The sequence below is a fragment of the Ambystoma mexicanum genome, chromosome 14 (genome assembly GCF_040938575.1).
Source record: "Ambystoma mexicanum isolate Mex_15411 chromosome 14, UKY_AmexF1_1, whole genome shotgun sequence".
Classification (NCBI taxonomy): Eukaryota; Metazoa; Chordata; class Amphibia; order Caudata; family Ambystomatidae; genus Ambystoma; species Ambystoma mexicanum.
Window position 1 is genome coordinate 148,426,465 of NC_090940.1, and position 13,337 is coordinate 148,439,801.

Sequence of the window (13,337 nt, forward strand, 5' to 3'; positions counted from 1 at the left end):
ACCCAAATGCACTCTGTGGTGATTGGCTGGCTGACTGTCCGGCAAGGACAGCCACTCTGCTGGGTGAGTGACTGCTAGGCTGGAATTAATGGGAGAGAACTGAATAAAAGGTGAGTCTCTTGGACTGGAAAGCAGAGTCGACCACTGGAACGAAAGAACCAAAGACGAGCTTGAAGAGGACGGCTGCTGCAACTCATGGACCATTGGTTTGCCTGGTGAAGCCCTGCTGAAGGTACGAATCGCCAAGTTCACATCTACGGAGAAGCCCTGCAAGGACGATTTCTTCCTTTTGAGTTGAAGCGACCAATCAACTCAACAGTATACCACCTGGATACCTAACTCAGAGCTGGTTGCATCTTTTTCAGTGCTGCAGGAAACCGTATAACCAGGGAGAGGGACACCAGCTTGTGTGTGTTACTTACAGCCACCGAAATTGAAGTTTGCCAGTTGCAAGCTTTTTGACCAGTCCCACGGCAGTGCAGGAGACCCCTGATGTCCTCCCTCTTGTCCCCACGACTGAGGCACAGGAACAGCGAGATCTGCAGGAACAGGTCATCAGCTGCATAGTGTTCTTCCTTGAAAGGTACTGTGAAACGAGACAGAGTACTTGCCTCTCGCGGTGACAGTGCTTGAAACATTTGCAATTCGCAGGCCTAATCAGCTTGTGACCCAACATGATTCTTCTTTTCACAAACTACTTCTGAGAACTTGTGCCGAGACTTTACCGTTTACTTACCAGAACCGCTTTATCCTATCCAAGACTTTAGCCCATTGACTTTGGCTTAGCCTTTTGAATTGAATTGACTCTTCTGGTGAACACAAAATATCTGCACTGGCTAAGAATAATTGTAACCTTTCATGGTCTAATGATCTTTGCCTTTCACTCCTCTTGAAAAGTATCCTGAAATAGTATTGAAGTTTCTGATGTTTGTTAATCTGCTTAGAATCACATGCTGTGCTGTGCATAGGTCCGACATCCATTGGTCACTGCGGAGTATTGCATTTTGTTTTTCGTAGTCGAAAAGGGGACGTCGACAAGGCGTGTCTGAAACACTATCCCTATAGTGACGTGCGTTGTACCCACAATCCCTCACGCGTCGAGGTCCCTCAGATTGTTTTTTTCCGCCCAGCTTCTGGTCGCCTTCACGCGGAGCTCCTCGAGAGACATTGCAACTCCTCGACCTTTGGTCGTTTTTTCTCTAATATTAATAATCCCTCCCTCGACGCAGTTGTAAGCTGTTCTCCGCCGAAAAGAATCTTCGACGGAGGGTCGAGCGGAAGAAATCCTTCGGCGCTGCCGAACACGTGGCCTGGCCTCGCGTTCGGCGCTGCCGAACACGTGGCCTGGCCTCGCAGGCCATATACAGTAGGGAGAGTGGGGTCGTGGGACATCTCTGGGTCTTTTCTGAGAATGCCTTTCCCTTTCCCCTTCCTTTCCCTTGGGGTGTTTATCGCAATTTATTGCCTCGGCTATGGAGAGGACACGTTTAGGTTTTGCCCACTTTGTAAAGGCAAATTCACTTGGAAGGACAAGCACTCACGGTGTAACCGCTGCTTGCCCCTCGATCACAAGGAGGAAAGGTGCGCGGCTTGTCGGCTTCTTAAGCCTAAAACTCTAAAAGACCGAAGGGTTAAAAGGTGGGCGGCCTACGCGATGTCGAAGGCCGAAGGTTCACCCGCCGCTGCTACCACCGACAGTGACGAGGAACGCGATAACACGACCTCCGCTACGGAAGTCGAAACCCCCTCTATGGAGCGCTTACGCGCTTCGTCGTCTGTCCCCGGCCCCGACGGGCTCGGCTCACGCCCTGCTTATGGGGATGAACACCCCGGCGACACAGACGCACACAAAGATCCACATAAACACACAACCCACGGCTCTTCTTCGACGAAGTCGAAAAGACCTTCGGCGCCCAAGGAGACGCAGGTTCCACCGGCGGCCTCCTCGGACCGTTCGGGTTCAAAGCCCCTCTCGCAGCCGCGACCTGCGACTGGGCTTTCGGCAAACAAGGGCGCTGCCACCAAACCATCGGCCGGTGCGCATCAACAGAAAGCGCAGACCGCCGTAGAGCGTTCGATACCCATAGCGTCAAACTCAAGCTTCCGCCGACAAACGAGTCGCCGACAAGCGAGTCGCCGATAGCTTAGCAAGGATCGCTGTAGCCGACGCCCAAAAGCGTACGCCGAAGATTTCGTCGAGCGTTACGCATAAGTTAAAGGATACGCCGAAAAAGCCCGAAGGGAAGCAGGGACTACCCCCTTCAGTCAGGGAGTCTCCCGACACACCTGAAGGTTTTTCGGAGGGCGACGGGACACTTTCCTCGACGCTTTGGGAGAGGTCGAGCCATTTCGAGTTAGATAACCCTATGTTTCCCCCGCCAGACCGCTCTGGGGTACCCCATGAAACAATGGAAAGACTCCACCTCTGTATGGAGAGGATGGAAAGGTTCATGAGCACCCAGGCCTCTCAAACTCACAAGAGGACCAGAGAAGGGCCTCAGGAGGACCCCAGGGCCAAAAATCCGAGGCTAGTCGATCCCCAGCAGGACACAGCCTCAGACTTCCAAGATGTATATGACCTCACTGGGGAGGAACAAGACTTCGAGGAAGAAGATGATTTCATGGACAATGAAGAACAGAACCAGGAGGAATGTCTGGAAGACAGAACAGACATTATAGAAGAAGGCTTCGGGGTTAACCCAGAAGAGGGACCTTCACACCCCTGGCAATCACCATCAGTGTATTCCGACACTGATGTCCTAAACCTAACTCCTCCGGACAATTCTCCAGTTAGGAACACGTCTCCAATTGACGATCAGCCCACGTTCAATGCACTGTTGCGCAAAGCAGCAGCGCATTTCGAACTCGACACCGGGGAACTCTCTCCAGAATTGGACTTTGTAGAAAGAGTGATTAAAGAAAAACCCCCGGTCAGCCAGACCATTCCACTCCTCGCTTCAGTGAAGAGAAGGATCATACCTTCGCTGTCCACTCCCGCAATGATCAGAGGGGTCAATCCACGGATTGAAAAACTTTTCACTCCTTCACCCTCAGACCCCCTCTACATTAGGGGACATTCCATTCCGGATTCCCTAGTGGTATCTAATACTAGAAAGAGGGCAGGGGTACCACTTTCCACCAGTGAGGCACCCCCTGACAAGGAGGGCAAGAGGCTATATGCCCTTGCAAAAAGAGTTACTTCCTCGGCTGCCTTCTCAGCAAGAATTGCCAACAACAATTCCTTGCTTGCAAGCTACGCAGACGCGCAGTGGGCCAAACTGCGAAAAGACGCCGAGGAAGCACCGGAGCCTTTACGTACGCGCCTACTGTCAACTATTGGCGAAGGAACCCAAGTGAACCAGAGCATTGTTAAAAACTCTCTGGACGCGGCAGAAACAGCAGGACGTTCCTTGGTACAAGGAATACTCCTAAAGCGCCATGTATGGCTGCGCAACTCAGGCTTTAAACCAGAGACACAGGCGTCTTTGATAAATAAACCTGTCGAGGACGCTAACCTCTTCGGAAAAATGGTAGATGAAGCCCTAGAGATGGCTAAAAAAAGAGTTCGACACTATCAAGACTCTTGACCAAATCTCTAAGCCCACTACCAGGCGCGGCTATGGCAACAAACGCTTTTTTCGTGGCCAACGCCAACACCAACAACAAAATCAACATCAGCAATACCCTGCCACCAATTACCAAACCAATAGTGGGCAGTACAGCCAAAGAGGCCAACGCCGGGGCAAAGGGAGGGGTCAGGGATCCACCCCCAGAGGCTCCCAAGCCCCCAACAACTCCAAGTGACGCGAAGATTCGCGTCCCCTCCCATGCAACACCGGTCGGGGGCCGGACAACATCCTTTCTTCCTGCATGGGAGGAGATAACGTCAGACCGTTGGGTACTGTCCACCGTAGCCCACGGATACTGTATCGAATTCAACAGTTCCCCATCCTACAGACCCCCGAGGGGACGTCGCATGACACCGGAACATCTTGCCATCCTTCTCCAAGAAGTACAACAACTGCTGGAAAAAGGAGCCATAGAGGTCGTGCCTCTATCTCAGGTAACGGAAGGTATTTATTCAGTGTACTTCCTTGTACCCAAAAAGGATCTAACCATGCGCCCTGTATTAGATCTGCGCCCAGCGAACAAGTTTATCAAACCCCAAAAGTTTCGTATGCTAACCTTACAGGAAGTAATCCCACTGCTTTTTCAGGGAGATTACATGACAACATTGGACATGAAAGATGCATACTTTCATATTTTAATGTTGCCAGCGCACAAAAAATACCTCAGGTTCATGATAGAGGGCAAACACTACCAGTTCAAAGTGCTACCCTTCGGCATAGCATCAGCACCAAGGGTATTCACGAAGGTGCTGGCAGTGGCAGCGGCCCACCTGCGCAGGTTGTCCATCCCAGTTTACCCTTACCTCGACGACTGGCTCATAACAGGGGATTCTTACGAAACATGCTTCTCCAATACCCAAAAGACAGTAGACCTTTTGTTCCAGTTGGGCTTCTCCATCAACGAAAAGAAGTCCAGTTTAGACCCCAGTCAAATCAAGCAATTCCTAGGGGCTCTAATTCAAACAAAGGACGGCCTCGTCTTCCCCTCCAAAGAGAGGGTCCAAAACATGCTGTTTCAAATCCCTCAATATGTAACCGGTCGAGAGGTGACGGTACGCAAAGCAATGCGCTTGCTAGGAATGATGGCGTCGTGTATTTATTTGGTACCTCACGCGCGCCTGCGCATGCGCCCAATGCAAGAGTGGCTCAACAGCCAGTGGTGTCAGGCCAGCGGACTATGGGAGGATCTAGTTGTGGTCTCGCAGACCTTAGTTCTCTCGCTACGGTGGTGGACAAAGGAAAACATGGAAAAAGGGAAACCCTTTGCCACACCCGCGGCGGAAGCCACTCTAACCACAGACGCATCCCTCACAGGATGGGGGGCTCACCTATCCCATCAGACTGCTCACGGAGTGTGGACTCCGAACGTAGCATCCAAACACATAAATCTACTGGAGCTACTAGCTGTGTTCAAGGCGCTAAGAGCCTTCCAAGAACACCTACAAGGCAAAACAGTAATGGTCCTTACAGACAGCACCACAGCCATGTACTACATCAACAAGCAAGGGGGCACCCACTCTCCAGGCCTGTCCAAGCTGGCCCAGAATATATGGAAGTGGGCTCTCAAACAGGACATGTTCCTACTATCACTACATGTACCCGGGGAACTCAATCTGCTAGCAGACAGTCTCAGCAGAGATTTCCCCCTGCCCAAAGAGTACGAATGGCGCCTGCACGAAGACATCGTCTTAGACGTCTTCACACAATGGGGATTCCCAGAAATAGACCTGTACGCAACCCTGGAAAACTCACAATGCCTAAGTTACGCCTCCAGGTACCCCCAGAACCAATCCAAGGGGAACGGTCTGTCGATGCAATGGTCAGGGAAATTTGTTTACGCTTTTCCCCCGACTCCCCTTCTCAACAAAGTGGTGCACAAGATGCACCAGGAACAAGTGACCATGATACTAGTGGCCCCAATGTGGGCACGACAACCATGGTTCGCTCACTTGATGGAGATGTCTCTATCCCCCCCAGTAAAACTCCCCTGCCCGTACAACATGCTGTCTCAGGACAAAGGCAGGACTCTGCATCCATGCCCCCAGAACATGAACTTAGCAGCTTGGCTCCTGAGATCATAGAGTTCGGACATCTACAACTCCCGCAAAGATGCATGGACATCCTCAGGGAAGCCCGAAAACCGAACACTCGCCACTGCTATTCTAGCAAGTGGAAAAGATTTGTCATCTGGTGCAGGAGTAAAAGCATCAACCCTATTGACTGCTCTCCCACACGTGGTCCTATACCTGACCCACCTATTGGATTCAGGGCTAGTGTTTAACTCCATTAAAGTCCACCTAGCTGCACTTTCTGCATACACCACTTCCCAACTCAAAGTGTCGTGGTGGAGGATCCCTGTTATAAAGGCCTTCATGGAGGGAGTAAAGAGAATACACCCCCCGATAGCTGACCCAGCTCCCGGATGGGACCTTAATGTGGTACTTACCAGACTCATGGGCTCTCCATTCGAACCCATGCACAAAGCATCTCTTAAACACCTCACGCTTAAGACTGCTTTTTTAATAGCTATCACCTCCATCAGGAGAGTAAGTGAACTTCAGGCTCTTTCTATTCTAGACCCCTTCGTTACAGTTCACAAAGATAAAGTGGTTCTACGCACTCACCCTAGGTTTGCTCTGAAATTTATTTCTAAATTCCACGTAAACCAATCTATAGAACTACCAACGTTCTTTCAAAATCCTTCCAATTTGGGAGAAAGGACTCTGCACACACTAGATGTACGCAGAGCGGTCATGTTCTACATGGAAAGAACCAGACCACTGAGGAAGACTAATCAGTTCTTCGTCTCGGTGGCAGCAGGAAGAGAAGGAGATGCAGTTTCAAAATCCACTATTTCTAGATGGATTGTTCAATGCATCACTCTCTGCTATACTCTTGCTAAGAGAGAACTGCCCTTTAGGCCAAGAGCGCACTCTACTCGAGGCACGGGGGCATCCATAGCATTCATTGCAAATGTTCCCCTTGAGTCCATCTGCAAAGCGGCTACCTGGAGTTCTGTGCACACCTTTACAAAACACTACTGTCTAGATACACACTCTAGATCTGACTCCCAGGTGGGACAGGCAGTATTACGACACCTTTTCTCTACTGTTCCTTCTCATAACCCACCGCCAACTCCGGGTACTGCTCGCTAGTCTATGCACAGCATGTGATTCTAAGCAGATTAACAAACATCAGAAGAGAATGCATTACTTACCGTAAAAGCATTTCTGATGATTGTATCTGCTTAGATTCACATGCGCCCGCCCTTCCTCCCCGCTCGGATGGAAGGAACATAGACTTCCTTTATATATCTCTCTCTTTTCTGTACTCACTCACGTCTAGAAGGCTCCCTCAGGGCAGAAAAATACAAACAGAGGGACCTCGACGCGTGAGGGATTGTGGGTACAACGCACGTCACTATAGGGATAGTGTTTCAGACACGCCTTGTCGACGTCCCCTTTTCGACTACGAAAAACAAAATGCAATACTCCGCAGTGACCACTGGATGTCGGACCTATGCACAGCACAGCATGTGAATCTAAGCAGATACAATCATCAGAAATGCTTTTACGGTAAGTAATGCATTCTCATATTTGTTATGTAATTGCCTCCTCCTTATGAATGTTTTATAACTGACAGATGGATAAATTATTTATCAAGGAAACCTTGAGTGTAAGTTTATTTACACCTGTGATTGTAGATCTCTGTATAACATCATTACTGCTCACATTGCCCTCTTGAGATAAGCCTGGCTGTTCCGCTCTGCTACCAAAACTGTAGTACAGATTTATACCAAAGATTGGTTTGCTTTTGTTTACACCTGTAGTCTGTTGTGTAGTGGTCCCAGAGGGTACTGCATACAAACTCTGCCTAACAATGGCGACTTACCCTTCTGATGAAACCAAGATTAACTTAACTAACTTTGCAAACCACTATAAAAGAAATAATTCCTACCAAAAAAGAACTCTAACGAAAGAATCGCTAATGCCAATTCCAATACTAACGAACTATTCGCGATACTATGAGAAATTGAATCCCTTATTCTGCCCACAGATAACGTGCCCAAGGACAAACCCTGGTGCACAATCGTACAGAATGCCCTAGCCAATAAGATAACATCACTCCAAAATAAGATTGCTGACAAGAAAGCCACCTTACCCAATCACGAGACTCAAACTACACTGTATCCTTCACACTAGACCCATTCAGATTCTCTGAAGTATCCATCCTCGAAACTGAAAAAATCATGTCCTCCTTGAAACAGTTTAACTGCCAGGGCGACAACTGTCCTGCCCAAATAATCAAAGACGCGGCCAGAGACTTAGCACCGTTCATTTCCAAACTATTCAACGCCTCCTTCACAACTAATATTGTCCCAAGTAACCTAAAAGATTTGGGTCCTACCCTTGCTTAAAAAACAAACATTGGAACCCGCCATCCCAACTAATTACCGGCCTTTCACAACAGTGCCCTTTCTCCTTAAAATATGGAATAAAGTAGCGCATCTTCAAATACAGGAACACCTCAACCATCTTCTACGTACCCGCCATACCTGATTCGGGCCACAGCATGGCACGGAAAAGGCATTATTCGACTCAAAAACTCAAATTGATGAGCTCAAGGACAAAGGGGAAACTGCCATGCTACTCCTCCACCTGTCGGCCGCCTTTGACCTGGTGGATCACAAAGTTTTGTGGAAACACCTGGCCTCGGCGGCCCACTTCATGAAGGACACAATAACATGGGTCCAATCCTTTTTTAAATAACAGGACCATTAGTTTTCTCCCCGTCAGGAGACCCCATCCAGACCACATGCTGCGTCCCACAAGGATTGTGCATATCACCAACCATGTATAATATATTTACAAAGCCCTTGTTTGATAATATGGACTGGCTGGGTGTCACCTACACTAACTATGCAGATGACACCCCGATCCTCATACCCCTTTCGGGCGATTATGACACAGCTTTGGTAAAATCTACCTCCTCTTTCAGTCATGGAGGGCAGCCCATGGCTTCTGCCTGAATGACGACAAAACAGAGCTGATTCTTGGCACAGCTGCCAACCTAAAAAAACTGAATTCGAACTACTCCACCTTCAACATTTACGGAAATACAATTAAGATAGTAAATTAAGTTAACTTTAGGCTTCTACCTCGACTCAACACTAATCCTAAGTAAACCAGTAAATTCCATGGCATCAGCATGTGCTTACACATGCAAGTTGATCGGAGCCGCCAGGCCATTCTTATCCAGAGCAAGCTGCATTATCCTTGCCAATGTCCTGATACTCTGAAAATTAGACTATTGTAACGCCTTATACTTGGGTGCTTATAAGTATATACTCGACAAAATACAAATCCTACAGAATAATGCGATAACGGCTCTTAACATTCCTAATGGGGAACATGTATCTGCACTTATAAGAGAACAACATTGGTTGAAGATAAACGACAATCTTGCTCAAAACAGTCCCTTATTTTCAAATGCCTCAACAAAGCCGCACCCTCTTACCTAACTGAGAGAATAGTCATAAAAGCCTGCACCCACCTGTTAGGAAAGATTTCATAATTGTATGTAATTTTCCCTCCATGTGTCAACTCACAAACGTTTTGCTGCTGTTTAGACACCACTGACTTTGACAGAGAAGCACAGCCTTCAGCTGCGCTCTCCCAGGCTTTCGCTCACTTTTAATGGGGAAACTGACATACCCCTAAAATGGTCAGTACTGGGAGACGTTTTCCCTTAGTCCTTTCCTCATGTTGCAACTTTTGTGCTACATGTAACAAGTGTGCAATGTATTTTACCATACAGCACACTTGGGTCTATAGTCCTTTCCAAAGGCCATAGATATTCTCGCTGGACCTTTTATGAACTGTGCAGATGTGTCATGGACATGACTGGTGGCAGCTATCGTTTCGCATTATTTTTAACCCTTTCCTGCCATGTTAACCGTGTTTGGCACGAATAGGTGGCCTGGCTCCAAAATGGCCATGCCACGGTTTTTTCCTGTCCTTTTGCCATCTTTCCCTTTCACCTTCCCCAGGTCGAATCGACCCGGGTCAGTCCTTATTTGGTCATGCACTTTCCCACGAATCCCAATGCTTTTGCAGGCTTTTGCATGCCTTGTGTGCCTCCAGGATGTGGGCTAGAATGTCTGGTTCCAATACACATCCTGGGTGCCAGAGTCTGGAGTGCCATGAATGACTGAGACCACTGTGGTCCGTGATTGGTCTACGTATGGAGTGTGTTTTTGTGAGCAGATCTCCCATTGAGTCCTCTCCGTTTTGGCGCAAAGCGAACTTTGGATAAGAGGAGGCTGAAAACACCACTACCATGTCGATCTCCCGAGTTCTCACTGAACAAAGGATAGGATCCAAGTAACCTGCAACTACGAAGTCGAGGAACCCCTGAAAGGTTTGGCACCCTGAGCCCACTGTCGTCCCATGGGACCACTCTGCATCTGGTCGTACTAGAAGGTCTACGAAGACTCTTCTATCCATTGGAATTTTGGGACCAACTATTCTCGGCATCTTCATCAAACCCTGCAAGTAAGCTTTCAAAGAAGTGTTCCTGAGCCAACCAGTGGATTGACAAGCTTACCCAGTTGCTTTGCTCTAGCTCTGTGTCCCCAGCATCCTCACACCGAATTTCATACACTTGGCGTCCCAGGTGTGAAGTGAGATGAGTGCGCCAGGACCGAGAACGCGTTTAGTGTTGCCTTGCCGCGGCAACGTCCTTTGCAAGTCTGCTGCATTTATGACCCTCTTGCCCTTGAAGCCTGCTGCAGTGAAACTGGGTTGATTTCTCCACCCAGAGCGGAGAAATTGCCACTGTCCCCTTTGGAAATCATCGCTGCATCTCCGTAACTAAAAGGTGCCGAGACATCCTTTTTGCCGCATTCGAACCTGCAAGCGAAGTCGACTGACCTGCCAACGTTTGGGTCTGCTTGCTTTGGGGACAGTGAGTACTCAATACCCCAACCAGTGGCCCTAGCGCAAGGGCCCATTTTTATGCACAAGTGGCCCCCTCTTTTCCACTGCTATTGCGAAATAGCGACTCCATCCTGAACTCTCGAACTGCCTCTGCCTTAAAGTGGAGGTCCTTCAGTAGTGGGAACTTGTTCTGCATCGCCTCATCCACCTTCCTGGGCTGCTAGAGGCCCCCCCTGAAGAGACCCTGTTTTACCCTTGGAACAACCGCGTGCGTTTGCCTTGCATGTACTATTGAGCACAAGGCTCCTCGTCTTAGGGCTTGGATTGCCTCTCAGGTGTATTTTCGATGTTGAACTGGGCCTAAAGACTTATCTGCACTGCCTGTTTCCTTCCCATCTAGGTTGTTGACATATTTCGTGCATTTAACCCTTTAGACCCCATTGGTCTTGTATATACATTGTATTGATAGTATTGTGTTGGTTTATTTAGTGTTACTGTGATTATTTTGCTATGGTCTGTTACAAAGGCATTGTAATGTGTCTATTTTTGATATAACACCTGTCTGGAGTAATTTGTAAGTGTCCTTGCTCTGTGTGCTCATTGAGGTCCTTGTCACCCTCACCCCTCCTGAGACTCTTTACCGCCTGCCATAGCGACCCTGTTTGATCTGGCTTGTCCAGAGGTTACCCTATTCCAAGAAACTAGGCTGGCATTCTGAACCTCTGCCCCTCTAGGTCAGAGTTAAGAAATCCATCTTAACACTGCCCTTCCAGAGCTGCAGATTCTTTCTGCCTGAACATACCCAGATTCAACCTAAAAATAATCTGGAGATATTAGCTTCCCAGTTAAAGCTGCTCATTCCTGGAACGCTCTGCCTTTGTATCTCAGACTGGACCAAACTTTCTTAGTTTTAGACGCAATACCTTGAACAGGCTGTGATCCAACGACATTCACTGCTCTTGTATATACCATCTACCCTACTAACTAAAAACTACTGTATAATTTTGCTGTCTTGCATTCTTTTTGTATAATTTTGTTGAATAATTTTTTTGCCTACTTGATTCACAATGTAACATAAGCTAAACGTGTTCTTGTACTCTGTGCGCCCAGTTACCCCCGGGTTCGGTGCGCCCTGCAAATAAAATAAACAAACAATAAAAAAGCTTAATCAACGGACTGTTAAATTAATAAATAATTGTTTAATCATGAAACCCTGAGTGTAAGTTTATTTGCATACTTGTCACTGTGAAACTTACAACCCTGTCGCTCATATTGACCCCTCTTGAGATAAGCCTGGCTGCTCAGTCTACCAACTTGTGTAGTACATGCTTATACCAAAAGTTGGGTATAAGCCTTGTCCAAGAGGACAAGGCTGGTGCAGTCTCCCACAGGGGGTACTGCACACAATCTAGCTTAACAGCCACTCAGTCTTACTAACTTAACCCCCCCCCCACCCCTTTACAGATCGTCCAAAGCGCCAAGAGACCACGCAGGTGGTAAGTGTGCTGTACAAGAACCTTTAACCAAACACAATGAAATCTGAAGTGCTGTCATGCATTGTAATGCATGTTTCAGTCTTGCAGTCAATAAAACAATTTAAAACAAAAACTAGGAAATATTGGAGGGGTATGTAACATTAAAATCCTGTGTAATGTTATGAAGCTGTAATTTAAGGAATGATGCAGATCATTTGATTATCATATAAATGGCTTGCAGCATAACTGACCTTTTTCGTTTTCTCTTCGTTTGCATGCTTTTTTAGCTAACAACTGAAATTGAAAATATGCGACACAGAATTATTGAAGTTAATCAAGAAATCTTCAACCACAATGAATACGAAGTTAGCAAGAGGTGGAATTTCGAAGAAGGCGTATGTGTATTTAAAATTTTAATTCTCTGCAAATATTTGAAAATTCCCTGCAGTAAATGTTTCCATTAAAGGGGAAGAGTACCTTTGTCAATATAAATTAGCAGGCAAGACAAAGAGCATGCTTATATTTTGTAAGGCAGAGAATTTAATGCCATAGAACATATTGCAGAACATCTGCATTTTTGGTGGTTGCCTGTCCCAGCAAGTTAATTTTGTACCACTGTGTAAATACAAGAGTAATCAAAAGTTGAATATAGTGTATGGCACCGCTCTTGAAATGTATGATTATCAAAGGTATTCCCTAAATGACAGTTGGGGGTGATGGGGGGGGGGGGGGGGGGAAATGTTCTTATTGCTGCTTTCCTCAGATAAACTTCTACGGAAACTTTCTTTTTCTTGTTAGGACTACTCACCTGAGTTTTTGGAGGGAAGTGAAGCTGCCTGCTTTATTTACTTTGCCCTTTTGCTCCTCATTATTGTGAAACTGATCAGTGTTAGGCAAGAATTGATAGTGTGAATGAGCAGCCAGGTCTATCTCAAGAGGGGTAAATGTGAGCTGTAGCAATGATATTAATTATTTTTTTTAACTAGATATTTTATTTGGTTTTAAAACATAGTAAACATCTGAGATCAGCATTTATGCATACTAATATGACGCAACAAAATTTTCAACCTGGGATCCTCTGGCATTTCCAGAGCTGGGGAGGGGGGGGGGGGGGTCAAGTGTTTTGAGGAGCGGAGGGGTAACTCCTGGTTGGGGGTGGTTTATGGCCGCGTTGGTCCGTTTAGCCAGCGGCTTAACAGGGGACTACGCGTAAGACCGGGAAACGTTCCGCATGGTCCATGAAAGCTGCCCAAACGTTTTGAAAGAGGTTTAGGTTGCCCAGGCGAAGTGCTGTA

At 47.3% G+C, this 13,337-nt stretch overlaps 1 protein-coding gene across 1 annotated transcript in view; it reads left to right on the forward strand.

Moving 5' to 3' along the window:
* PRPF39 (pre-mRNA processing factor 39) overlaps positions 1-13,337 on the forward strand; it is a 481,116-nt gene that overhangs the window by 197,150 nt on the left and 270,629 nt on the right. Inside the window, exon 7 of the mRNA XM_069638752.1 lies at positions 12,330-12,437. Within this exon, the coding sequence (XP_069494853.1) occupies positions 12,330-12,437 (108 nt within the window). The remainder of the gene's footprint in view (positions 1-12,329; positions 12,438-13,337) is intronic.